This window comes from Phyllobates terribilis, unplaced genomic scaffold (assembly GCF_046119375.1).
Source record: "Phyllobates terribilis strain yellow unplaced genomic scaffold, ASM4611937v1 Scaffold_3__8_contigs__length_932513732, whole genome shotgun sequence".
In the NCBI taxonomy this organism is placed as follows: Eukaryota; Metazoa; Chordata; class Amphibia; order Anura; family Dendrobatidae; genus Phyllobates; species Phyllobates terribilis.
In genome coordinates, this window is record NW_027362763.1 from 715,297,581 (window position 1) to 715,324,304 (window position 26,724).

The 26,724-nt window shown below is 47.0% G+C and overlaps 1 protein-coding gene across 1 annotated transcript in view; it reads right to left on the reverse strand.

The window, feature by feature from the left end:
- Positions 1-26,724, reverse strand: part of HAAO (3-hydroxyanthranilate 3,4-dioxygenase) — a 160,119-nt gene that overhangs the window by 10,005 nt on the left and 123,390 nt on the right. The window contains exons 7-8 of the mRNA XM_073672034.1: positions 24,929-25,074; positions 22,137-22,205 (exon numbers count right to left, since the gene is read on the reverse strand). Coding sequence (XP_073528135.1) covers positions 22,137-22,205; positions 24,929-25,074 — 215 coding nt within the window. The remainder of the gene's footprint in view (positions 1-22,136; positions 22,206-24,928; positions 25,075-26,724) is intronic.

A 26,724-nucleotide genomic window follows, 5' to 3' on the forward strand; every position in this document is an offset into this window, starting at 1 on the left:
AAGGATGAGGTTGCTTTATTATTTTATTTTTATTGCAGGAGATCGTTGGCTTCAGCTGGAATGGGCGTGATGGTAAGTATGGTTTAATTTAGAACAATAAAGAATTGTGTCTTTATTTCAATTAAAGGACTTTATTCTGGGTGTTTGTGTTTTTTTTTTAACTTTGACTATGGGGTTAGTAATGGGGGTGTCTTATAGACGCCTCTCCATTACTAACCTGGGCTTGATGTCAGCTGGCATTTAGAGATGAGCGTTGTTCGACTCGAACTGTTCGCCAATCTCAAATTCGAGCTGTTTTGGGCGGTGTTCGAGCTGTTCGGCGAACACGAACGATTTGAGAAAAATTCGGCTGTTCGAGGTTATGTTCGATAACTGTTCGTGCACCAAAATCATAACTGGATTTTTTCTCAGTAATGATGAAAATTAATGTTAATACGCAGTTTGAGTTTACAGCGGGGCGGGGGGAGGGGCAGGGGATGTATCTCTGCAGGAATAATGAAGATCTCCATTTTTTTTTCTCTTTCCCGCATTTGCAGTGGGGAGGTGCAGTCTGTCAGCCTATCAGCAACGCACACACGGAGCGAACTGCTTTTTTTCACACAAGCAAGGGCATGTGTCATTGGCAGTGTATGTCACATGTCCTTGCCCTATAAGACCAAGCCATTTTCCCCGTCGCCACCATTTTCTCACTGCTGCAGCTGCGTGTTAGACGGCACCACTGTTGCTGTGTGCGCTATACCTTGTTAATTTCAAGCCAATTTTCCCACAAATCTACAGATAGCTTGGGAGTAGGGAATAGTTGTGATTGCAGTCCTTTTAAGGACTAGGTTACAGCATTTCCTACGACTTTTAACAGGCTGGTCTGTGCTCTTAAATAGATAGGTTGTGGGAGTAAAGACTAATTGTAATTGCAGTCCTTTTCAGGACTAAGTTACATCAGTTCCTATCAGTTTTTGCCAGGCAGGTCTGTGCCAGTGCTGTGCAAGTTTTTTTCACAGCATTTGGCTGAATCTAGCAAAGCTAATCCTTTTTGGCCTATTGCAGAGTGTGTTAGCCAGTGGAGTAGCCTATCTGTGTTGCAAGATACACCACCTGTGTATAGAATACCAATTTTTTTACTGCACCTAGTGAAGTAAAACCTTTTGGGCATAGCATCATTCTATTAGTCCATCTATACTGACCTCCATAAGGTTGCAAATTGAATATAATTTTTTTCTGCATCTAGCTCTGAAAAAATATTTGTCCTTCTAGTAGTGTGTGGGACTTGTTCTACTAGTCCATCTATACCGACCTCCATCAGGTTGCAAATTCAAAATAATTTTTTGTCTGCATCTAGCTCTGAAAAAATATTTGGGCTTCTAGCAGTGTGTGGGACTTGTTCTATTAGTCCATCTATACTGACCTCCATCAGGTTGCAAATTAAAAATAATTTTTATCTGCATCTAGCTCTGAAAAAAATATTTTGCCTTCTTGCAGTGTGTGGGACTTGTTCTATTAGTCCATCTATACTGACCTCCATCAGGTTGCAAATTAAAAATAATGTTTTGTCTGCATCTAGCTCTGAAAAAATATTTGGCCTTCTAGCAGTGTGTGGGACTAGTTCTATTAGTCCATCTATACTGACCTCCATCAGGTTGCAAATTGAATATAATTTTTTTCTGCATCTAGCTCTGAAAAAATATTTGTCCTTCTAGCAGTGTGTGGGACTTGTTCTACTAGTCCATCTATACTGACCTCCATCAGGTTGCAAATTAAAAATAATTTTTATCTGCATCTAGCTCTGAAAAAATATTTGTCCTTCTAGCAGTGTGTGGGACTTGTTCTACTAGTACATCTATACTGACCTCCATCAGGTTGCAAACTGAATATATTTTTTTTCTGCATCTACCTCTGAAAAAATATTTGGCCTTCTAGCTGTGTGTGGGACTTGTTCTACTAGTCCATCTATACTGACCTCCATCAGGTTGCAAACTGAATATAATTTTTTTCTGCATCTACCTCTGAAAAAATATTTGGGCTTCTAGCAGTGTGTGGGACTTGTTCTATTAGTCCATCTATACTGACCTCCATCAGGTTGCAAATTGAATATAATTTTTTTCTGCATCTGGCTCTGAAAAAATATTTGTCCTTCTAGCAGTGTGTGGGACTTGTTCTACTAGTCCATCTATACTGACCTCCATCAGGTTGCAAATTAAAAATATTTTTCTGTCTGCATCTAGCTCTGAAAAAATATTTGGCCTTCTAGCAGTGTGTGGGACTTGTTCTATTAGTCCATCTATACTGACCTCCATCAGGTTGCAAATTGAATATCATTTTTTTCTGCATCTAGCTCTGAAAAAATATTTGTCCTTCTAGCAGCGTGTGGGACTTGTTCTACTAGTCCATCTATACTGACCTCCATCAGGTTGCAAATTCAAAATATTTTTTTTTCTGCATCTAGCACTGAAAAAATATTTGTCCTTCTAGCAGTGTGTGGGACTTGTTCTACTAGTCCATCTATACTGACCTCCATTAGGTTGCAAACTGAATATAATTTTTTTCTGCATCTACCTCTGAAAAAATATTTGGGCTTCTAGCAGTGAGTGGGACGTGTTTTATTAGTCCATCTATACTGACCTCCATCAGGGTGCAAATTAAAATAATTTTTATCTGCATCTAGCTCTGAAAAAATATTTGGCCTTCTAGCAGTGTGTGGGACTTGTTCTATTAGTCCATCTATACTGACCTCCATCAGGTTGCAAATTAAAAATAATTTTTATCTGCATTTAGCTCTGAAAAAATATTTGGCCTTCTAGCAGTGTGTGGGAATTGTTCTATTAGTTCATCCATACTGACCTCCATCAGGTTGCAAACTGAATATAATTTTTTTCTGCATCTACCTCTGAAAAAATATTTGGGCTTCTAGCAGTGTGTGGGACTTGTTCTATTAGTCCATCTATACTGACCTCCATCAGGTTGCAAATTAAAAATAATTTTTTGTCTGCATCTAGCTCTGAAAAAATATTTGGCCTTCTAGCAGTGTGTGGGACTTGTTCTATTAGTCCATCTATACTGACCTCCATCAGGTTGCAAATTGAATATAATTTTTTTCTGCATCTAGCTCTGAAAAAATATTTGTCCTTCTAGCAGTGTGTGGGACTTGTTCTACTAGTCCATCTATACTGACCTCCATCAGGTTGCAAACTGAATATAATTTTTTTCTGCAACTACCTCTGAAAAAATATTTGGGCTTCTAGCAGTGTGTGGGACTTGTTTTATTAGTCCATCTATACTGACCTCCATCAGGTTGCAAATTAAAAATAATTTTTATCTGCATCTAGCTCTGAAAAAATATTTGGGCTTCTAGCAGTGTGTGGGACTTGGTCTATTAGTCCTTCTATACTGACCTCCATCAGGTTGCAAATTGAATATAATATTTTTCTGCATCTAGCTCTGAAACAATATTTGGGCTTCTAGCTGTGTGTGGGACTTGTTCTATTAGTCCATCTATACTGACCTCCATCAGGTTGCAAATTGAATATAATTTTTTTCTGCATCTAACCCAGCCAATAGTTTTGGCCTAATACCACAGTTTGGCCACTCAGCTCTGCTCGGTTCCCATCCATTGTTTTTTTGTGCAAACAACTCCAGAGTTGTGAATTAGTTAACCACCAAAATGAGTGGAAAAAGGCCTGCTGCTGGTGGAAAGGGGAATAGGCGTGTTGGGAAGGGGAAAAAAGGTTGTGTCCGTGGGGTAGTTGTTAAAGCAACAGTAACATCTGCAGAAGAAAGACCATCTTCCAGCCAAGCTAAAATGTCTATTTCTTTTAGCGGACAATGTGATAAGATCCCTTTCTTACGGCCACGCTAATCGCTACAAATTCCAGATGAGGCACAAAAACAGCAGGTGCTTCAACGGATATCAAGTGTTCCTTTAAGTGGGCTCTCCTCCACATCAACTTCAACATCACAAATACTCCAGTCCTCAAAGGTGTCACCCCAATCGCACTTGCTTCCTCACAGCTCCCAAATCTCCAGCTGCCCGTCTGAGTATGAGGTAGAACAGATGGTTGAGTCTGCAGAGCTGTTTACTCATACTATAGCCTGGGAATCAGAGGTCGGCTCCAGCGCTTCTGTGAATCCAGATGAGGAAATGATCTGCACTGATGCCCAGAATCTTTATGAGTCGGATCCAGGACCAGACGCTGAAGGTTCTGACCATAATGTAGACCCTCATTCCCAAACTGTAACTCCTGTTGGTGGAGACAATGAGGAAGACGATGATGAGACTCAAATACCTGATTGGAGCGACAAGTTTAGTTTTTTGTCAGGGCAGGAACAGGTTGGCTCTGAGGACGACGGGTGTGATAATGCACAGGGTGATGATGATGAGGTTGGAGATCCCACTTACTGTCAACCCACAGTCAACCAAGAGATGAGGTCAGCAGAGGAGGTGGAGGAGAATGCTAGTGACGACGAGGTCAGGTTGCGCCTTCCTGGACAGAGACGTTGTACTGGAAGCACGTCAACAACTGCATCCTCAAACACAACTCTGCCTCTCACCACAAGTCGTGGTGGCTCTTCAGGTCTTATGGGTGCTAAGCCTTGCATAGCCTGGGCATTTTTTCAGATCGATAAAGATGACCCAACTCGTGTTATCTGTAACATTTGTCAGCAAAAGCTAAGTAGAGTCCAAAAAATACATAGTTTGAGTACTTCATGCATGAACCGGCACATGGACATGAAGCATAAGTTGCAGTGGGAAGCTCACTGTGCTACAATGCGGCCTAGCCGGCCGGGCCAACCACCATCTGCCATATCTTGTGCATCCGCGGCCTCTTCATCCTCTGTGACTGGGGGGACAGCAGTCACACCTGTTTTGGGGCGCAGACCTGCCACCTCTTTACCCGCAACAGCCAGCGTGATTGGCAGGTCATCATTTTCTTTGGAGGTGGTAACACCAGCTGGTGTTGAGCGCTGTCCGACATCGATAGCACCACCTTTGGATCAAGGCAACCTAACATGTCCGCCTGCATCTTCCTCACAGACCGGCAGTTTGCCGGGGACACCCTTATCAACCCTGTCTAAGCACAATAGCCAGCCCTCGGTCCCTCAGATGTCGACAAGTAAACGACCATTTCCTCCTAGCCATGAGAAAGCTAAGAGGTTGAATTTCACCATCTGCAAGCATGTCGCACACAACATCACCGCTTCTTTGAGAAACTCTGTGTGTGACAGGGTGCATTTCACCACAGACACTTGGACGAGTAGGCATGGACAGGGGCGTTACATGTCGCTGACTGGGCACTGGGTAACTATGGTGACAGCAGGACAAGGGGCTGCTGTCCAAGTCTTGCCGTCCCCACGAGTTGTGCGTCAATCCTCTTTATCTCAAAGTTTCTCCACTGCTTCTGCCTCCTCAACCTCCTCTCGGTCCTCCACCTGCACCCAAAGCCTGTCTGGTCATGCCACAAGCTTTCTAACTGCGCAGAAGGGATCCTGCACACCTCCTTACTATGCTGGCAGTAGGGCTCAACGTCATCAGGCGGTTTTTACTTTGAAATGTCTGGGAAATGTGAGTCACACAGCTGAGGAGTTGTGGTCAGCTCTGGAGAACCAATTTCATGAATGGTTGTCTCCACTGGACCTGAAACCAGGGAAGGCCGTGTGCGACAATGCTGCAAACCTGGGTGCGGCCCTTCGCCGGGGCAATGTCACACACGTGCCTTGTATGGCTCACGTGTTGAACCTGGTTGTACAGCAATTTTTAGCCCACTATCCCGGACTAGATGGCCTTCTGCAGAGGGCACGGTCGCTGTGTGCTCACTTCCGCCGTTCGCATCCCGCAGCTCAGCGACTTACATCTCTACAGAAGTCGTTGGGCCTGCCACTTCACCGGCTAAAATGCGATGTGCCTACCCGGTGGAATTCAACTCTGCACATGTTGCAGCGACTGTGGCAGCACCGACAAGCCCTGGTGCAATACGTTGTGACGTATAGCCTGGGCCAACGAGATCCAGAGGTGGGGCAAATCACGCTGGAGGAGTGGTCTCAGATCAGGGACCTATGCACCCTTCTGCACAGTTTTGAAATGGCGACGAAGATGTTTAGTGCTGACGATGCCATTATCAGCATGACTATTCCGGTGATTTATATGCTGGAGCACATGTTAAACAGAATTCGGAGTCAGGTGGTGGCACAAGAGGAGGTGGAGGAAGTAGAGGAGGAGGAGTTGTATGCAGAAGGGCTAACATCTGCAAGGTCCAGACGGTCGGCAGCACCAAGGCGGCAAGCATGTGAGGGTGGGGGAGATGGTTTTACCAGGGCGCATGGTAGCAGCCAAACTAGTGAGGAAGGTGCAGGAGCCCAGGAAGAAGTGGAGGACGAACTGATGGAAGACTCATCAGATGAGGGAGACCTTGATCACATTTCTGTTGTGCGAGGTTGGGGGGAGAGGACTGAGGAAGGAAGCATGATTGTTACCTCGCCACCAACACAACAGGGACTTGGTGCTCCTGGATGTGCAACACACATGAGTGCCTTCTTGCTGCACTACCTGCAATATGACCCTCGAATTGTGAGAATTAGAAATAATCCTGACTACTGGGTTGCCACACTGTTAGATCCCCGGTACAAAAGTAAATTTGCAGAAATTATTCCTGCCATAGAAAGGGATGCACGCATGCAGGAGTATCAGCAGAGACTGTTGCAGAATCTTACATGTGCTTTTCCACAAAACACCAGTGGTGCACGTACTGAATCTCACAGTTCCAACTTGCCAACCGTGGGACCGTCGAGTGTTCAGCACTCAAACCGTAACAGAAACACAGTATCTGCTGGTAACATCAATTTTGCGGAATCATTTCACCACTTTTTTAGCCCATCCTTTGCAAGGCCACAGGAGACAAGAAGTCTGACACATAGTCAACGCCTAGAGACGATGGTACAGGAGTATCTCCAAGTAAACATTGAAGCCATGACTGTGTCACTGGACCCTTGCTCTTTTTGGGCTTCCAATCTGGATAAATGGCCGGAGCTAGCCACTTAGGCCTTGGAGATCTTGTCATGCCCCGCAGCCAGCGTTCTGTCTGAACGTGTATTCAGCGCTGCTGGTGGTGTGCTGACAGATAAGCGCACACAGCTCTCCACTGATATTGTAGACAGACTCACGTTTATAAAGATGAACAAATCATGGTTCCGAAATGACTTTTCTACCCCTGTGTCATCCTGGGGAGAGTAAAAGCTTGATGATTGGTTAAAATCACCTCACCAACCATTTTAAGCTTTCAAATTACTAATCATGTTTATCTGTATCTTGGCTGGAAAATTATTTGGGCTTTGTAGCAATGTGCAGTACTGATTCTATTAGGCCATCTATACTAAGCTCCACCAGATTTAAAATTGCTAATCATGTTTATCTGTATCTTGGCTGGAAAATAATTTGGGCTTTGTAGCAGTGTGCAGTACTGATTCTATTAGGCCATCTATACTAAGCTCCACCAGATTTAAAATTAATAATAATTTTTAGCTGCATCTAGCCCGGAAAATAATTTTGGGGCTCCGAGATGCGCAAGACACATAAGTGCCTTCTTGCTGCACTTCCTGCAACATGACCCTCAGATTGTCAGAATTCGAAGTAATCCTGACTACTGGGTTCCCACACTCTTAGATCCCCCACACTCTTCGATCAACCCCTTCATTTTAATAAAGACCAAAAAAATGGTCATTTTTGAAATTATAAGCATTAGCAGGTTATTAGAAACTGAAATCAAACAGTTTTCAACTCAAAACTTTATTCTAGGTGATGCTACATTTGCACATAGGACCCCTTGTTCGAAAGGAGCTTCTGAACTCTCTTGTCCATTGAATTTGTCAGGTTTTGGATGGTTTCTGCTTCAATTGTTTTGCATGAGGACAGAATACCCTCCCAGAGCTGTTGCTTAGATGTGAACTGCCTCCCGCCATCATAGACACTCCTTTTGATGATGCTCCAGAGGTTCTGAATGGGGTAGAGGTCAGGGGAGCATGGGGGTCACACCATAAGTTTGTCCCCTTTTATGCCCATATCAGCCAGAGATGCAGATGTGTTATGTGCAGCATGAGACGGTGCATTATCATGCCATGGTTCTTCTAAAACCATGGCAGGAAATGCTGTTTGAGAAACTCCACATACATTATGGAGTTCATCTTTACCCCTTCAGGGATCCTAAAGGGGCCGACAATCTCTCTCCCCATGATTCCAGCCCAAAACATTACTCCACCTCCTCCTTGTTGGCGCTGTAGCCATGTTTGCGTGGGGTGTCCATCAACCAGCCATACTCCACTCCATCCATCTGGACCATCGAGCGTTGCACGGCACTCATCCGTGAACAAAACAGTTTTGAAATCAGTCTTCATGTAATGTTTGGCCCACTGGAGCCATTTCTGCTTGTGTGAAGTGGATAGAGGAGGTCGACAGGATGGCGTATGCACAGCTGCAAACCTCTGAAGGACCCTGCATCTTGTTGTTCGGGGGACGTTGGAGGCACAAGCAGCTTCAAAAACTTGTCTGCTGCTATGACAAGGCTTTTCTGCCACTGCTCTTTTAACCTGACGTAATTGCCTGTAGGAAAGAGTCCTCAATTTGCCCTTATCAGCACGCACACGTGTGTACTGTGAATCAGCTACATACTTCTTGATTGCCAAGACACTTCATCCTGATCATCGCACAATGTTGATTGTAGTCATGCCTTGACCTAAACACTCCACAATTTGTTGCTTCTCAGCAGCCAACACATCCTTTTTCTTTCCCATTTTGGCAGAAAATGTAGGCTGCTTAATAATGTGGGACAGCCTTCTTAAGTAGTCTTGCCTTTCATTGGACACACCTGCCAAACTAATTAGCACAGGTGTCTGCAATTGCTTACAGTGATATAAAGAGCCCTGACACACATCACCATCAATGAGTTTAACTGACAAACAAACAAATTCTTCCCTTATCACTCCTAAACACTTTTTGCATAATAATTTGGAACACAGTGTACATGTGCTTTTCCACAAAACACCAGTGGTTCACGTAGTGAATCTTTCAGTTCTAACTTGCCAACCGTGGTCTGTATGGAGTTGTTCAATAAAGGGCCCAAAATTAAGATAACATAGATGGGAGAGGTCTCTATGAATAGGAATTCCTAAGTATTTGATACCCTGTGAGGGCCAGGCAAAGGGAAAGTTGGACTGGATGGAATCCTGTATGGATTTGGGGAGGGAGACATCGAGGGCCTCAGACTTCGCTGCATTGATTTTAAAATTTGACCATGTAACAAAGTGATCTATTTCAGCCATAACAGCAGGGATGGATATATGTGATTGAGTGATATATACTAGGACATCATCAGCAAATAGAGAGCACTTGTACTCGGTGCCTCCCACCTCAATCCACCTAATATTGGTGTTATGGCGAATTGATGAGAGCAGGTGCTCCGTCACTAGGATGTATAAGAGAGGGGACAGAGGACATCCCTGCCTTGTCCCATTGGTGATTATGAAAGGTGATGAAAATGTTCTGACGCGCCCCCTGGGCCTTGGGACACCCGGAGCCGGACCCTTTTTGGTGGATGCTGGTGGTTGTAGTCTCCGTGGCGGCGACCCGGTTCCGTGGCTCAGGGCGGTCAAACCAGTGGCGGAACTATTTATGTGGTTTTGATGTTTAAATGTCCGACTACGCCACCCGTGGATTGCGGTCAGAGTGAACCGCCGCTGCAGGGCAGACCGCTGAGGCTGGTGTTGTGGGTGCAGCAGAGCGTAGCATAACTCCCCACGGGAGGAGCATAACCTCAGGGCAGTGTATGCGGAGGATGGGGGTGATGGTGCAGGGCAGCAGCAGTAATGACACGGAGTCAGTGATGCAGTCCAGGGCCTTTACTCACAGTTCTTATTATCCAGACCACGTCTGCAGGTAACGGCTGCTCACGTCGTACTGTGCTCACCAGGTGAGGGGCTCAGACATCTCCGAGATAACTTTGTGTGTCCTTTGTCTGGCCTTTCTTACCAACCCTTCTGTCCGGCTGCCTCGGGCCTCCTCTTGGTAAACTTGGCGCCAGTTTCCCTGAACCTATGTGGTGCCTTCCTAGCGGGTGTAGCGAGGGGCTGCGCCACATAAAATGTCACAGCCTCCGGTTTCTAGCTGAGGGTCGTTTCCCGCCTCCATTAGTTTCGGGGACCTGTCTCCCCCTTTGGCCTGACCCCTCCACGCTGGTGAATTCGGGCGTGCGGTGGCGACTCACCCGTCCGCACCCCTGGGATCCCTTCGTTCCTCATTCCTGAAGCCTTCTCCGCTCCTCTTCCTTCCTTCTCCCTCTTCCAGGCCTGGGCCTCTGTTACTAGGCCCGCCTCCGAAGCAGAGCTCATGCAGAGCCCCTGCTCCCTGTCACTTCTGCTCAGACTTCTCTGCACTGAACTAAGATGGTGCCCACCTTTTATACTCCCTTCTCAATGCACCCAGGAACTGCTTCCTCCCTACTCCTGCACTACAGGGTTCCCCTTCCTCAGTGTTCCCTCCCCCCACTCCAGCCAGGGACAGGGACTGTCGTGCCCATCTCAGGGGCATATTGGTCGCCCTGCCCCACGGCAATGTGGTGTAATGCATGCAGGTGTCGGGTCCTGATCCACACTCCATCCTTACCTGAGAGTGAGATATCACACCTCTGGGTGAGGTGCAATACCTCTGTAGCAACCGAGCCCTCAGGGTGCTACAGTTCCATCTATCTTCAGCCTAGGTGACGTATTGCGATACAGGGCTGTGATTTTGGCTATAAAAGGGTCCCCTAGACCCCTACCCCAAACTTTTTAAGAGAATAATATATGGCGTGCCAGGAGACTCTATGGAATGCTTTCTCAGCATCCAACGAGAGTATCTAATTACAAATTTTTAACTGCATCTAGCCCAGGAAATACTTTGTGCCTAGTAGCAGTGTCTGCTAGTCAGCGGATTATCCCGGCTGTTAAGCAAGCTACACCACCTGTAGTTTGGACACTTAATTTTTTCAAAGGAAATGCTTCGGGACCACGGGATACTCAGTGAAGAGCATCAGGAGGCACCCCAAGGCATAGGGGCTGGGACTGGCAGTAGGATGCCTTGCGGTGGACAGCCGAGCTCGATCCTTATGAAAGCTTTTTAACTGCAGCAGCTAGTGGACGCTACTGGAGCTGGAATTACGCGGCTGCTTGCATGAGACTTGCCCTCCAATAGATCCTTGTAAATGGATTTAAAGTGTATTCATTCAAATTAGAGAGACAATTTAAATTAAAAAGGTTAGAGCTGCCTCCACCACAGGGGGGCTCGCTCGACCCACCAGCGGACTGGCACCAGTATTGGGAGAGGGAGGCTGGCCGTCAGGGTTCACCGTGGCTCTGGCACAAACCCGGCGACACGGAGGTGGCACGGGCAGGAGCGGACTGGCCGTGTCGGCTTCTCACTTTTTGGATTTTAGAAGGGCATGACATGCCTATATCTGTGTCTCCCCCTCCTTTTACTCCTCCACCTCTTTTCTTTTCGCATGACTATATGTACTTATCACTTTTCCATGTGTTAGTTATGTCTTCTGAGCAGTTTGTCAGCTTTTGGACACCTTTGAAGGTGTTTTCTATGTGTTTCTATGTGTTTTTGTTTGCCTGCCATTGGTTTTAACGGTGTTCGAAGGTGTTCGACGAACAGTTCAGCGAACACACAGGTGTTCGACGAACCGAACCGAACTCGAACACTACGGGGGTGGCTCAACACTACTGGCATTATAAGCTGACATCAACCCCAGCCCTATTACCCCACTGCCACCGCTACAGGGCAGTGGGAAGAGCGAGGCTAAGAGCCAGAATTGGCGCATCCTATGGATGCGCCATTTCTGGGATGGCTGACGGCTGGTATTTCTAGCCTGGGAGGGGGCCAATATTCATGACACCCTTCCTGGGCTATTAATATCAGCCCCCAGCTGTCTGCCTAGCCTTTGCTAGCTATTAAAATATGGGGGACCCCACGTCATTTTTTTTGGGGGGTCCCCCATTTTAATAGCTAGTAAAGGCTAGGTATTCAGCTGGGGGCTGATATTAGTAGCCTGGGAAGCTCCGTGGGTATTACCCCCTTCCCAGGCTTCAAACATCTGCCCCAGCCGTCTGCTTAACCTCCGCTAGAGCCTAAAATTACGGGGAACCCCACGCCAATTTTTTTTTTTAATAAATCCTTCATTTTAACACTAAATGACAAGTACAGTAACCAACATTGTCACTGTACTTATTATATATGTGACTGACATGTTTCTATCTATCTAATCTATGTGTGATGCTCCATCTTTCTGTTCTAAATTGTCGGGTACGCTGCTGAATTGCCGGCCAGCTTTTTTAAAGAGACGGTGCATGAAAACACTATTATTTTTTTAAATAAATCCTTTAACACTAAGTGACAAGTACAGTAACCAACACTGTCACTGTACTTATTATATATGTGACTGACATGTTTCTATCTATCTAATCTATGTGTGAAGCTCTATTCTTTCAGTTCTAAATTGTCGGGTACTGGTATATGCCGCTGCTGAATTGCCGGCTTTTCATGTTTCACTGTGAGCACTGTTCCCATCGATTTGGGCAACCACCTCCCCCAATACATTCTACATTATTGTTAGCTATTTTCCTTCATGTAGAATTAACCTACAAGGAAAGAAAGGGTTTATTTTCATTCCGATATTTGTGTCCCATTGACTTGCATTGGTTTCCGGTATCGGAATCGGCGATATCCGATACTTTTTGGGTATCGGTCTAATCCAATCCGATCTGATATTTCCTGATATCGGAAGGTATCGATCAACACTAGTTATATATCTTGTTGGTCCATGTCTGATTCTATTATGTATATAACCAGCTAAATTTACTAAATCCTTCTAAGCCTAAGGGAAGGGCAATCCTTCAGTCATGGTTCCTTAGAGGTTTCCTCCACCGGGTTTTTTCCTCTTCTGAGCACTGCAGGATGACTCTTTGTAAGTCGAAGGTGGGTTGTCTGTAAGCAGCTTGTTATAATGTTTGAAGGGGCTCTAGTTTATATGTTCACACCATTGAATTAAGGAGGAGTGCCTAATATGGCTTTGAATTTATCTTTTATGTGAATTCTCACAGCTGCAGTTTAGGAGTCAGGTGGAAGTTGCAGGAAGTTATGGTGGACTATTCTGATCTAATAAATGATGTAAAATCTCATGTTGGTGAACATGCTCGGCCAGCCTGAGGTATGTGGAATGATAATGCTTTTGGCTATATTGCCTGGTAAAGTAGGTCAGACAGCTGGGATATCACAGTGTCTGGGGATCCCTGCGACCAAGGACTCCACCTGACTCCAACTATGGTTGTATAATCCTGTGATTTAAATAAAGCTGTGGCCACTTTGACCTCCAAACTCATGTGTTTTATGTACGTATTAGAGTTGAGATTAACCGGATTTATGGTTTGTGTTATGGAGTAGTGAGTGTCCATTCCATCCCATATCGGTCAGTCAAGGTTTTTTTATTTAAGTGGTGAAAAAAAAATCAGAAATTTGTAAGGGAAAAAAATGTTGCTTTTGTACCCATTTTCTGAGATCCATATACTCTCCATTTTTCGGGATCTGGTGCTGTGTAAGAGCTTATGTTTTGCACCCTGAGCTGACGTTTTTACTGATATCATTTGTGGGTAGATAAAATGTTTTGATCAACTCCTATTGCATTTTATTGCAATGCTGCGGAGGTCAAAAAAAAAGTAATTCTGGCATTTTCATTTTTTTTGTTTCGCCGATTTCCGATTGGATTCATTTATTTTATATTTTGACTTTTGACTTTTCTGAACTAAGCAACTTTTTAATTTTTTTACATTTTTAATGGGGCAAAAGGGGTGTGTGATTTGAACTTTTGTGGGGTTTTTTATAATTTAAAAACTTTTTTCACTTTTTACTGTGTTTATTGGTCCCCTTAAGGGACTTGAAGCTGCAATCATCTGTTAGCTCATGCTATACATAGCAGGGCATCAGTGCTGCTATATATAGCAAAGATCACAATCTCCTATAAATGCTGACAATGAGCTGGCTTTCACAGGAGGATCATAATGACAGACACGGGGGTCTTCAGCAGACCCATAGCTGTCATGATAACCCATCTGCGCCCCGCGATCACATCACAGGCACGCCAATGGGAGCATGAAACAATGCACGCCACTGTCGGCAAGTGTTAAATGCTACTGTCAGAAATTGACAGCAAGATTCAACAAGTTAACAGCAACGGGCATAGCACCGATCAATCCGCAGCTGTTAGAGGCACATGATGGCTGATTAAAGGAAAGAAGTGGGCTCAGCGTCAGAACCTGCATCAAAGTCTGGGAGTCTGCATATGATGTACTGGTACATCATATGCTGCTAAGGGGTTAATGTAGTGCATGGATCAGCAGTTGAAAGCAGCTTCTAAAGGAGCATAAACTGGACATTGAAACTGCACTGTCAAAGACTGAAATAGAAGGTAACAAAAAAAGTAACGAAGTATACAGTGAAGGAAATAATTATTTAATCGCTTGCTGTTTTTGCCCACTGACAAAGACATGAACAGTCTATAATTTTAAGGGTAGGTTAATTTTAACATTGAGAGATAAAATATTTAAAAAAAAATCAAGAAAATCACATTGTATAAATTAGATAAATTTATTTTCATTTTGCAGTGAGAAATGAATATTTGATCCCCTACAAACCCCTACAAAGTTCTGACTCCTACAGACCAGTTAGATGCTCCTAATCAACTTGTTACCTGCATTAAAGACAGCTGTCTTACACAGTCACCTGTCTAAAAGACTACTGTCCACAGACTCAATTAATCAGTCAGACTCTAACCTCTACAACATGGACAAGACCAAAGAGCTTTCTAAGGATGGCAGGGATAAGATCATATACCTGCACAAAACTGGAATGGGCTACAAAACCATAAGTAAGACGCTTGGTGAGAAGGAGACAGCTGTTGGTGCAATAGTAAGAAAATGGAAGAAATACAAAATGACTGTCAGTCGACATCAATCTGGGGCACAATGCAAAATGTTACCTCGTGGGGTATCCTTGATCATGAGAAAAATGAGAGATCAGCCTAAAACTACATGGGGGAACTTGTTAATGATCTCAAGGCAGCTGGGACCACAGTCACCAAGACATTCATTGGTAACACATTACACCTTAAAGGTTTAAAATCCTGCAGTGCCTGCAAGGTCCCCCTGCTCAAGAAGGCACATGTGCAGGCCCCTCTGAAGTTTGACAATGAACACCTGGATGATTCTGTGAGCTATTGGGAGAAGGTGCTGTGGTCAGATGAGACAAAAACTGAGTTATTTGGCATTAACTCAAATCGCTGTATTTGGAGGAAGAGAAATGCTGCCTATGACCCAAAGAACACCATCCCCACTGTCAAGCATGGAGGTGGAAACATTATGTTTTGGGGGTGTTTGTCTGCTAAGGGCACAGGACTACTTCACCGCATCAATGGGAGAATAGATGGAGCCATGTACCGTAAAATCCTGAGTGACAACCTCTTTCCCTCCACCAAGACATTAAAAATGGGTCATGGCTGGTTCTTCCAGCAAGACAATGACCCAAAACATACAGCCAAGGCAACAAAGGAGTGGCTCAAAAAGAAGCACAGTAAGGTCATGGACTGGCCTAGCCAGTCTCCAGACCTTAATCCCATACAAAACTTATGGAGGGAGTTGAAGCTCCGAGTTGCCAAGCGACAGCCTCAAAATCTTAATGATTTAGAGATGATCTGCAAAGAGGAGTGGACCAAAATTCCTCCTGACATGTGCGCAAACCTCATTATCAACTACAAAAAACGTCTGACTGCTGTGCTTGCCAACAAGAGTTTTGCCACCAAGTATTAAGTGTTGTTTGCCAGAGGGATCAAATACTTATTTCTCACTGCAAAATGCAAATACATTTATCTAATGCATATGTAGCACCCTGAGGATTCGGCTGCTACAAGGGTATTGCACCTCAACCCAGAGGTGTGATATTCCACTCCCGGGTAAGGATGGAGTGTGGATCTGAGCTCGGTAGGCTGCATGCACTACACACATCCCATTTCCGAGGAACAGGCCGACGGTACACCCACTTAGAAATGTGCAGGTACGACCGAGTCTGTTCCTGGCTGGAGTGGGAGGGGGGGTGGAACATCCCAAGTAGTGTAGGGGCAGATAGGGGGAGCAGCCTGGGTAAAGATAGGAGCTCATTGGGTGCTGGTCACCTGAGCTCACACATAGAGGGTGTATATAAGGTGGGCACCATCAGAGATCAGGGTCAGTCTTTGCAGAGCAGTCAGTCTGTCAGAGTCAGAGGAAGAGGAGCAGAGAAGCCCTAGAGAGAGAGAGAGAGGAGAAAGAAGGAAAGACCCAGAGAGGGGACAAAGAGAGGACTCTGAGAGCCCAAATTCAAGCTACGGGTGAAGAGTCGGCATCAGGGTACCGGAACCCAAGCTGGTGGGGGCAAAAACACACCCCAGCCAGAGACCGGAGGCCGTGGGCAGCGTCTGCCACGGCCACCCACCATATCCACCACGAAGGCATACCACGTGGAGGGTCAGGGAACCCAAGGCCAAGGGTCACCCAACAGAAGGCCCGAGGGAGCTGGACCTGGGTGGATCAATAGTGGGGACGGCCAGAGAAAGGACAGAAGGAGAGCTCAGGGTCACGCTCCGGACTCGCTTGGGGGTTGGCTGGATCCAGGACCTGGTGGACGCAGCACGGCTCGGGAGGTCACTTGAAGCTGGAGTGACCGGAACATCAGCAGTGAGTAAATACCCTAAACTGCACAACCCGACTCTGTCTTCCTTTAACATCTATGCTGCACCACCACAACCCCCATCCTCTGCACCTGACCCCCTGAGGCTATACCCCACCCGTTGGGGGTTATACCACCAAAAGCTGCACCTACACCATCAGCCTCAGCGGACCCTGCTGCAGCGGCGGCCATAGTGACCGCAATACAACGGGTGGCGTAGTCGACAATAAAGAACTTATAACATCTGTAGGACTGCCACATACAACTGAGTTTGACACCCTGGGCACGGACCGGGTCACAGCCACTCGGAAGACTACAACTCCCATCTGATCCGGCTCCGGGTATTCCCCTAAAGAATATGGCCCAGGGGGCGCGTCAACTTTGGCGTAGTCGGCAGGATTACGTGCCCGCAACACCCGGGTACTGCGTGCCTGAAGAAAAGTGCAAGTTTACCTCAAAAAGAAGTCTCCTGTCGGTTCCGGAGGGTCCATGCCATCGGACTCCATCACAGGTCGATTCCCGCCGGTTGTCCGCCATTAACAGCTTTTTCCCGCCATCTGCAGAGTTTCCCGCCACTGGGAAGCGATTCCCGCCATTTCCAAAGGTTTCCCGCCTTGGAAGAGCGGACGCCATTATGGGCGTGCCAGAGGGTGGCGAGAGGCCACCTCCCATCGTGGGCCAGGACCGAAAATGGCGCCAAAAGTGGAAACCGCCCCCACCAACAGAGACTGTGATGCTAGAGGTGTCTGTCAGCGTGAAAGAACAGCCCCTGGAGCTGACAGTCACCAAGTGGCCCCGGGACCGCCCTCGAGGTGGGAGGAGACGAAAGGAGAGAACGAAGATGGGTGCCGCCTGGAGCAGTCGAGAGCGAGCGCACCCGGAGGCAAGAAGCCGGGAGAAGAATATCGGAGGAGCTTACCCGGAGATGGCGAGAAAGCAGAGCAGCACCGGCCCGTTGGCCAGGAGCCTGCTAGAAACAGAGGAGGGAGAGCAGAGCAGCACCGGCCCGCTGGCCAGGAGCCTGCTGGAAACAACTGTAGAAGAGCAGAGCAGCACCGACCCGTTGGTCAGGAGCCTGCTGGAAACAACGACCCCACTAGGCCTAGTGGAGGTCCTAGCACAGCTCCCCCGAGACCGGGAGTGTGCGCAGACCGCTCTGGAGGGCCTCGCAAGGAGGATGGCCCGGGTGCAGCGAGAGACGTTGGCGGAGTGGAGCTGTGAGATGGCCCAGCAGACCGAGACCTGTCAGCGGAGCACGCCACCCAAGACGAGGAGACCGACCGCCTCTGAGGATGGCGCGGGAGGACTGAAGGCCGGAGACGGCGCCGAGAAGGGAGCCGAACGAGTGGAGGCAGGTAAAGGGGACGTCTATACCCCAAACCGGGAAACCGCGTACCTGCCCCAGCTCCCCGTCGCAGAGCCCGAAGTCTATCCTGCCGTGCCCGTCGCTGCAACGTCACCGCCGCAGACTAGGCCTCAAACGGGAGCCGCGACCCCTGTGACGTCACACGCCTCGACCCCGAGCGTGACCAAGCAGGAAGTACCACCAGCCTGGTCGCAAGGCCTAGTACCCCCGGGCGCCGCAATACCAACAGCGCCCCCTACCTCCGCGGAGCCCCCGGCCTGGTCGCAGGGCCAAGTAGCCCAGGGCGCCGCCGTCCTTACGGTGCCCTTCACCTTCCAGATACCCCAGGCCTGGCCGCAAGGCCCGGGCAACCCGGGCGCTAACACCACCGCGCCCATAAGACCAAGAGTGCCGCATCTGGGAGAGGACTTGTACGCCCAGCATACGTGCCCGGATGGGCAACCATTTATATGGCCACCGGAGTTCCACCATCCCCGACTCCGGAGAGAAAGACCCCTGGATGAACCCCTGATCCCGGCTCCAAAGCCCGTAAAGAGGATCTCGCTCCCGCTAGCAGAAGCGCAGTTCGAGTGGGACCCCACCGGAGAAGATCTCATGGGGTTCACTCAAGAGACTCGGGCAGCTGCAGCGGAGCGTGCTGAGTGCTGCCGCCAACAGCTCGAGGACTTTGAGAGGGAGCGGAGAGAGAGGCGGGTCCGGGAACAGCAAGCTCAAGTACGGAGCGCGGAGCAGAAGAGCCGGGCCAGGAGAGACCCCCGTGCAGCGCATAGTCCCCGCACCACCGGGACTGTGATAAAGTTTAATATGCAGCATGGGTGGGGCTTCATCCGAGACCACCGCACCCTAGGCGACGTCTTCGTGACCAGGAGAGACGTTGAGTCCCACCTACCGGAGGGACACAGAGGTCGTGACCTTTACATCGGGGACGAGGTCACCTTCACCCGGCACAAGTGTGCCAAAGGACCCTACGCCCTCCATGTGCATCGTCTGACGGAGGAAGAGCTGCGGTGTGAGGAGGAAGAACAAGAGGACCCGGACGGGTCTGAAACTAGAGCCAAAGGTAACAATAAAGAAAGAGCAGGAGGACGCCGTCGTTAAGTACAGCGAAGCAGGAGCTGTATATAGTTGCCCGTCGGGGCACCATAAACTGAAACTGTTACTGCTGCTAATATAGTCCCCGTTGGGACCAGCATCTGTGAACTGTTACCCGTTTAACCCCTAAATCCCACTGACCGAGGACTGAGAGCGGTCATTCCTCCCCAATACCTGGCCGAGGACTGAGAGCGGCCATATCCCTGTAAATAGTTGCGCGTCTTAAAGCGCCCCCTACCGGTTTTATAGGAAAACCAGTTTTCCAGAGAGACTGTCGCACTTTTCCCGGACACACGTTGCACAGTGTCCGGAGGAGGAACCAGAAAAAGAAGAGAGAATGTTTATATGAAAAGTTTTTATATGATGTTTTATTATGTTGTTTTATGAAAAAAAAATGTATGTTTGTGGATGTTTTGCCTTACAGCCCGAGGACGTGCTGTGATTTACCAGGGGGGAATGTAGCACCCTGAGGATTCGGCTGCTACAGGGGTATTGCACCTCAACCCAGAGGTGTGATATTCCACTCCCGGGTAAGGATGGAGTGTGGATCTGAGCTCGGTAGGCTGCATGCACTACACACATCCCATTTCCGAGGAACAGGCCGACGGTACTCCCACTTAGAAATGTGCAGGTACGACCGAGTCTGTTCCTGGCTGGAGTGGGAGGGGGGTGGAACATCCCAAGTAGTGTAGGGGCAGATAGGGGGAGCAGCCTGGGTAAAGATAGGAGCTCATTGGGTGCTGGTCACCTGAGCTCACACATAGAGGGTGTATATAAGGTGGGCACCATCAGAGATCAGGGTCAGTCTTTGCAGAGCAGTCAGTCTGTCAGAGTCAGAGGAAGAGGAGCAGAGAAGCCCTAGAGAGAGAGAGAGAGGAGAAAGAAGGAAAGACCCAGAGAGGGGACAAAGAGAGGACTCTGAGAGCCCAAATTCAAGCTATGGGTGAAGAGTCGGCATCAGGGTACCGGAACCCAAGCTGGTGGGGGCAAAAACACACCCCAGCCAGAGACCGGAGGCCGTGGGCAGCGTCTGCCACGGCCACCCACCATATCCACCACGAAGGCATACCACGTGGAGGGTCAGGGAACCCAAGGCCAAGGGTCACCCAACAGAAGGCCCGAGGGAGCTGGACCTGGGTGGATCAATAGTGGGGACGGCCAGAGAAAGGACAGAAGGAGAGCTCAGGGTCACGCTCCGGACTCGCTTGGGGGTTGGCTGGATCCAGGACCTGGTGGACGCAGCACGGCTCGGGAGGTCACTTGAAGCTGGAGTGACCGGAACATCAGCAGTGAGTAAATACCCTAAACTGCACAACCCGACTCTGTCTTCCTTTAACATCTATGCTGCACCACCACAACCCCCATCCTCTGCACCTGACCCCCTGAGGCTATACCCCACCCGTTGGGGGTTATACCACCAAAAGCTGCACCTACACCATCAGCCTCAGCGGACCCTGCTGCAGCGGCGGCCATAGTGACCGCAATACAACGGGTGGCGTAGTCGACAATAAAGAACTTATAACATCTGTAGGACTGCCACATACAACTGAGTTTGACACCCTGGGCACGGACCGGGTCACAGCCACTCGGAAGACTACAACTCCCATCTGATCCGGCTCCGGGTATTCCCCTAAAGAATATGGCCCAGGGGGCGCGTCACATACAATGTGATTTTCTTGATTTTTTGGGGGGATATTCTATCTCTCAATGTTAAAATTAACCTACCCTTAAAATTATAGACTGTTCATGTCTTTGTCAGTGGGAAAACTTACAAAAACAGCAAGGGATGAAATAATTATTTCCTTCACTATATTTCAAACATTCATAACTTTGAAATGTATGAGGGGTAATTAAATAAATGTAAAAAAAAAGAGTAGTTGCTCTTTAACGTACAGAGGACTTTGCTGCAAATTTTAGCCATTTTTGAGTTTCCCCACTGCCAGCATGATAGTATTAGCAGTAATGATATTTACTAATTGCATTTCCCTCATAGCCTTGTCATCTTTCTAGATGACAACAGTTGTGTTTTTCTAATTTTGTACGACTTCTTTTAGACTGGGAAGATCATGCAACGATTTTGGAAAGTAGTGGGAATTAAAAAGTAACGTTCCCTTAAATGAGAGCCACATTGAATTCCTTACTCAACAGCTACTTTAAAAAGATATGTAGTCTAGTTTTCAACATCCTCATCCTCCCTGATCTAATTCTTGCAGCTAAAGTCTTATCTTTTTATTTTAGTTGCCATTTTTTACATTGGACTCAATCAAAAACATGTTGTTTCTTAAAAAAATATAGGAATACGTAAGCAGGAGTGTCAATCATTTACAGGAAAACATAAGATTGATGACGGTTTCAGCAAGTTCACCTAATAAACATATCTTAAAATGTTGAAAAAAAATAAAGCAATATAAAAACATTTGCACTGCTGTAATCTTAAAGGGTTGTCTTGCCATATAGTTTGATAACATATTGCTAGGAAATGGCAATTATGTCCAATCAATGGAAGCAGCTCTGCTTTAACCTTTGATGAATGTTACACCAATATGGAAGCATTACTAGGCTTCGTGTCCCTCGGTTGTTTTTCTGGGGAACTCTAAGGTCAGACCATCATAGTCAACAACCGACCATTCACTGTAGATATAGTGTTGATCAGACCTCCACCTACCAGTCATCTGATAGCATATCCTAGTAGTATGCCATCAATGTTTGTGCCAAGGCAGTGCTTTTAAGAAAAATGGGGGAAAAATTGGAAGAGAAGTCAGATTTTTATAATTAGTTTCCAAAAATTTTTCTATCCATTTTTGCCTTAGACAAGACAGTCGACAGTAAATAATAATTATATTCTATATCATAAAAATGCTTCATAATAAACCTCTTTGATGCAATACAATAAATATATTTTGGACCCACCAGTTGCCATATCCAGGTGTCTGCATGTGATGTGTCCTCTTCGGTTTCTCCTGTGCCATACACTGAAGCCTGAAACGAAAAGGAAAAATGTACTTTTTATGCGAGGGATGACAGAGGATGGTCTGAATGTAGGCAATAAAGGTCTCCCTAGTGTAGCATCGGCGTCTCTGCCTCCTTCCGGGCAGAGACGCCGTTCCCCTCACCGCTGCGGTCCAGATCCGGCGTCCTCCCGCTCCCCCGCTGGTGTGGCGCGCACCGCGCGCAGCTTCCCGTTCTCTGTGTTTAGGGCGCGCACGCGCGCGCTCCCTCCCTCTTAAAGGGGCCGCGCGCACCATCCTATAGAGTCCCCGGCCAATGGCCGGAGGACTGCCCCTATATAAGGCACCTCCTCCAAAATGGAGGTGCCTGTGCAAGGTTGTTGTTCCGTGTGCTAAACACTTGCTCCAGCGCTCAGGTCCCACTGCCTGTCAGTCCTGCCCGCCCGTCTTCTGTCAGTTCAGCCCGCCAGCCTGTCTAACAGTTCTGTTCTCCAGTCTGTCTACAGTTGTGCCCGCCAGCCTGCTTACCATGAGCACCTGTCTGTAACCTGCCGTGCCCACCAGTTTGCCTACCTGGAGCATCTGCCTGTTACCTGTCTTGCCTGTCAGCCAGTTTACCCGAAGAACCTGCCAGTTACCTTCCGTGCCCGCCTACCCGGAGCACCTGTCTGACTATCTGCCGAACCAGCCTGCTTGTCTACCCTGCCCACCCGTCGGCCTTCCTGCCATGCTCATCTGCTGTACCGGTCAGTTCCTGCCATCTGACCCGTGGGAGTCAACTGCCCTCACACAAGGTCAGTCCCAGAGTGGCACCTGGTCCCCCTGCTCGGTCCCTCCCTGGTTCACGGAGTCGATTGAGCCGCCGTGCGACCTTGGTCAGGCCGAAGCACAGAGGTTCCACCACCCGGACTCGTAACACCTAGCACCCAAGATTCCTTATTTATCTATGGTGGGGTCAAAACTGTATTTTCAGCTGCCCTTATAATAAATAATAATAATTTTATTTATATAGCGCCAACATATTCCGCAGCACTTTACAATAAAGCGTGAACAAGTACAAACAATAAAGACATCACAAAGTAACATATAGTTCAACAGTTACAGGAGGAGTGAGGACCCTGCTCGCAAGTATATAATCTATAAGACCTAGATTGGCCCTAGACATTAAGAATAAGGTTACGTGGACATGCTGTGGCTACAAAGTAGACGAAAACAGCAGATAAAAGTCATCCGAACCTTCTGATATTAGCCGGATTGGCTGACAGTCTAATGTGTATGGTGGCTTCTTCAATCTCTCCAGCTGATGATGTCAGGGGATTAGGCCATTTAAATTTCAATGTTCGATCCTTTTCTCCTCTCTCCTTGTTGAAGATACGTGAAAGCTCAGCCAAGCGCTCGTTTGTATGGGGAATTTGGGAGTGATAGCCTCAGATGAAAGAACGTTCATCCAACAGTTATTTCATGTGTATGGCCAGCCTAGACTGCTGGAGGAGGAAAGTGAAGTGATGGGTCCAAAAGGCAATGCCAACAGGGAACCTCTGCAACTCAAAGAATAGCTTGTACCTTTAAATCTTATAGTCTTCTTAACTTTGTGGCTGCTACCTCTTTTAAAACTATTACTTTCGCCATATGGGTCATGCTGAATGTTTTATTCACACGGAAGATAACAGTGCCATGAGTAAAAGTTGTATTTGACAGTACAAATTGTCAATGTGTCCCAGCGTGGTGGTCTCTCTGCCTGTGACCTCATCCTTAGGCCACGGCTCCACTATCAGTATTTGGTTAGCATTGTTCCTCAGGAGTGGGAGCCAAAACCAGGAGTGGGTGATAAATGCAGAATTGGTGACTTGTTTCTATTATATCTTTTCTCTGATTGTTCCTCACCTGGTTTTGGCTCCCACTCCTGAGAAAAAATATTGACCGAATACTGATAGTGGGGTCGTGGCCTTACAGAAGGAATCACTGCCCAGTGGAATGATCAAAATCCTCAGCAGTGGAGTCTTTCAGTCTGCCTCTCAGCTCCAGCTGACTGATGCTCAAGCAACTAGGCTTACTTACTGCAGATTTTAGGGTCCCTCCATCTCTCTCAATGCTGATGTTGCGAGCACACCTCGGTTGCATGATTTAGTTGTAAGAGCTGTTGAAGGCATTGTAAGAAGTTGAAAATTTTTGAAAAAACATATAGATTTTTTCCAATTGCCTGGTGCTGCCCCCACACAAGATGCCGCCTTAGGCACTGGCCCTCCAGCCCTTAGTGGCAAATATAGCACCAACAGAAGCTTTTCCGCCTTTACATAACCCTGTTAACTAAGGAAAGAATAATTGTTTATATTCTTATCATAAAATTTAATTCACTAATACCCTGCTGCCAGACAACAATGCTCCAGTGCAATGACTAAGCATAATCATGCTGTATTTAAAGTATCAAGGCACCGTCACATGAACCACAAATTGGCAAGCAAGCATTTAAGAGAATGCTCATTCTCAATTATAGGGCTGTGTAAACACCTGACAAACTAAACGCTGGCTTGGTGGATGATCAGATCATTTATCATGGTGTAAAATTTTGCAATGTTCGCTGCACATCGCCCTATGTAAGCCAGGCATGTGCTGCCAACAACATGATGCTGTATGGGGACAGAAAGTTTATTTTTCCCCATACAGTTGACTCATATATAATAAATATTTGCCTGTGGTCATGTGTGTTATAATGAGTTAACCTTTCATTTTTCCCCCCAGTACTTGATATCATACCTTAGTCTCATAACGATCTTCAAACAATTGTACATATTTTTTCTTCTCTATTCCCAGACAATGTGTATCCAGCCAACTCTGAAAGGAAAATGGTTCCATCACTTTTTCAGTATTTAGCTCGAATGGAATTTTTTCTGTTATTTGGTCTTTAAGGAAACAAAACAATGAGAAGTTAGTATTAGAAAAAAAAGTGTGATCCAATCAAATTGTACCAAATTGATGGTCATTAAAAATTAACACTATGGTCTTCAAAAACAACAGAATATGATTACCTGTGTGGTAATTGTTTTTAAATGCATGTATTTATGGCTAATGAACAAGTTTCAAAGATCCCCAGCAAGTTATCAACTCTCCTGTGCAATAACCCCTTTAACTTTTTCTGCAATTTGCTATGTACTTTGATACACAGAGGCTGTAGAAGACAAATGGCTTATTACTAAAATGTAACCCTATTAACAAAATTATTCTAAGCCAAACATACATAAAATGCAAAAAAAATGCCATCAAACAGGTCTCCCCGGGACTTCAACCAACAACCTCTATAATTTCAGGCAGGAGCTAAAGTTATGGAGCCACAAGCTCTGGTAAACATCTTCCCCTACTGGGAGTCGAACCCAGGCCACCTGGATGAAAACCAGGATTCCTACCAACATTTTAAAGACGGACTTCAGTAAAAACTAAATCTAAAGCATAAAACATACTGTATAGGATACAACTAGAGTGCTATAGAAAATATGTGCCCCCTTCCTAATATTTCTAATTATTGTTCATTAATCCCAATGAATGGCTTATTCTACCCAGTTCAATCTCGAAATCAGTGTGAGATCCCGCAGTTAAACACCACAAACTACAAAGTGATGGAATATCCTATCCGTATGCCATTATTTTGGGTTTTGGGAATAATCTTTAAAGGGGTTGTCCACTACTTGGACAACCCCTTATTCATCTAAATGTTTGGCCCCGATAAAATAAAAAAGCCTATACTCACCTCCCATGCTGGCGCACTTGCTCTCCCCGGGGCTCCCATGCGGTTGTTGTGACAGGTGACGCCAGGCCTGATTGGGCTTCAGGGCTCAAGTGATATAACAAGGTGACATGATCCTCGGGAGAGCAAGTGCCAACAAGGCTGGAACGTTCCAGCACCAGAGGTGAGTACAAGCTGTTTTAATATTTAATGGGGGAATAGTAATTGAGAACATGTTGTGAGAGTAGTGGACAATCCCTTTGATGGAAAGAAGGATGGAAAGAAAGGAAGGAAGGATGAAAAGAAAGGAAGGAAGGATGGAAAAGAAGGAAGGAAAGAAGGAAGGAAGGAAATAAAAGAAAGAGGAAAGGAAGGAAGGAATGAAAAAATTAATGAAAGAGGAAAGGAAGGGAGGGAGGTGTGCAGAGTCGCCGTTCCCCTCACTATCGCGGACCTGGTCCGGCAACCTCCAGCTCCCCTCCTGCTATTGAGCGCGCCGCGCGCAGCTTCCCGGGCACTGTGCTTAGCGCGCGCGGGCTCCCTGCATCTTAAAGGGGCCGCGCGCGCCGTCCTAAAGAGTCGCCGGCCAATGGCCAGAGGACCACTCCTATTTAAATCACCTCCTCCAAAATGGAGGTGCCTATGCAAGGTTGTTGTTTGTGTGCTAAGACTCTCCTCAGCCCTCAGATTCCAGTGCCCACCAGTCTATCTATCAGCCGTGCCCGCCAGCCTGTCTATCAGCCATGCCCTCCAGCCTATCAGCCGTGCCCGTCTGCCTGTCTATCAGCCGTGCTCACCAGCCTGTCTATCAGCCATGCCCGCTTGCCTGTCT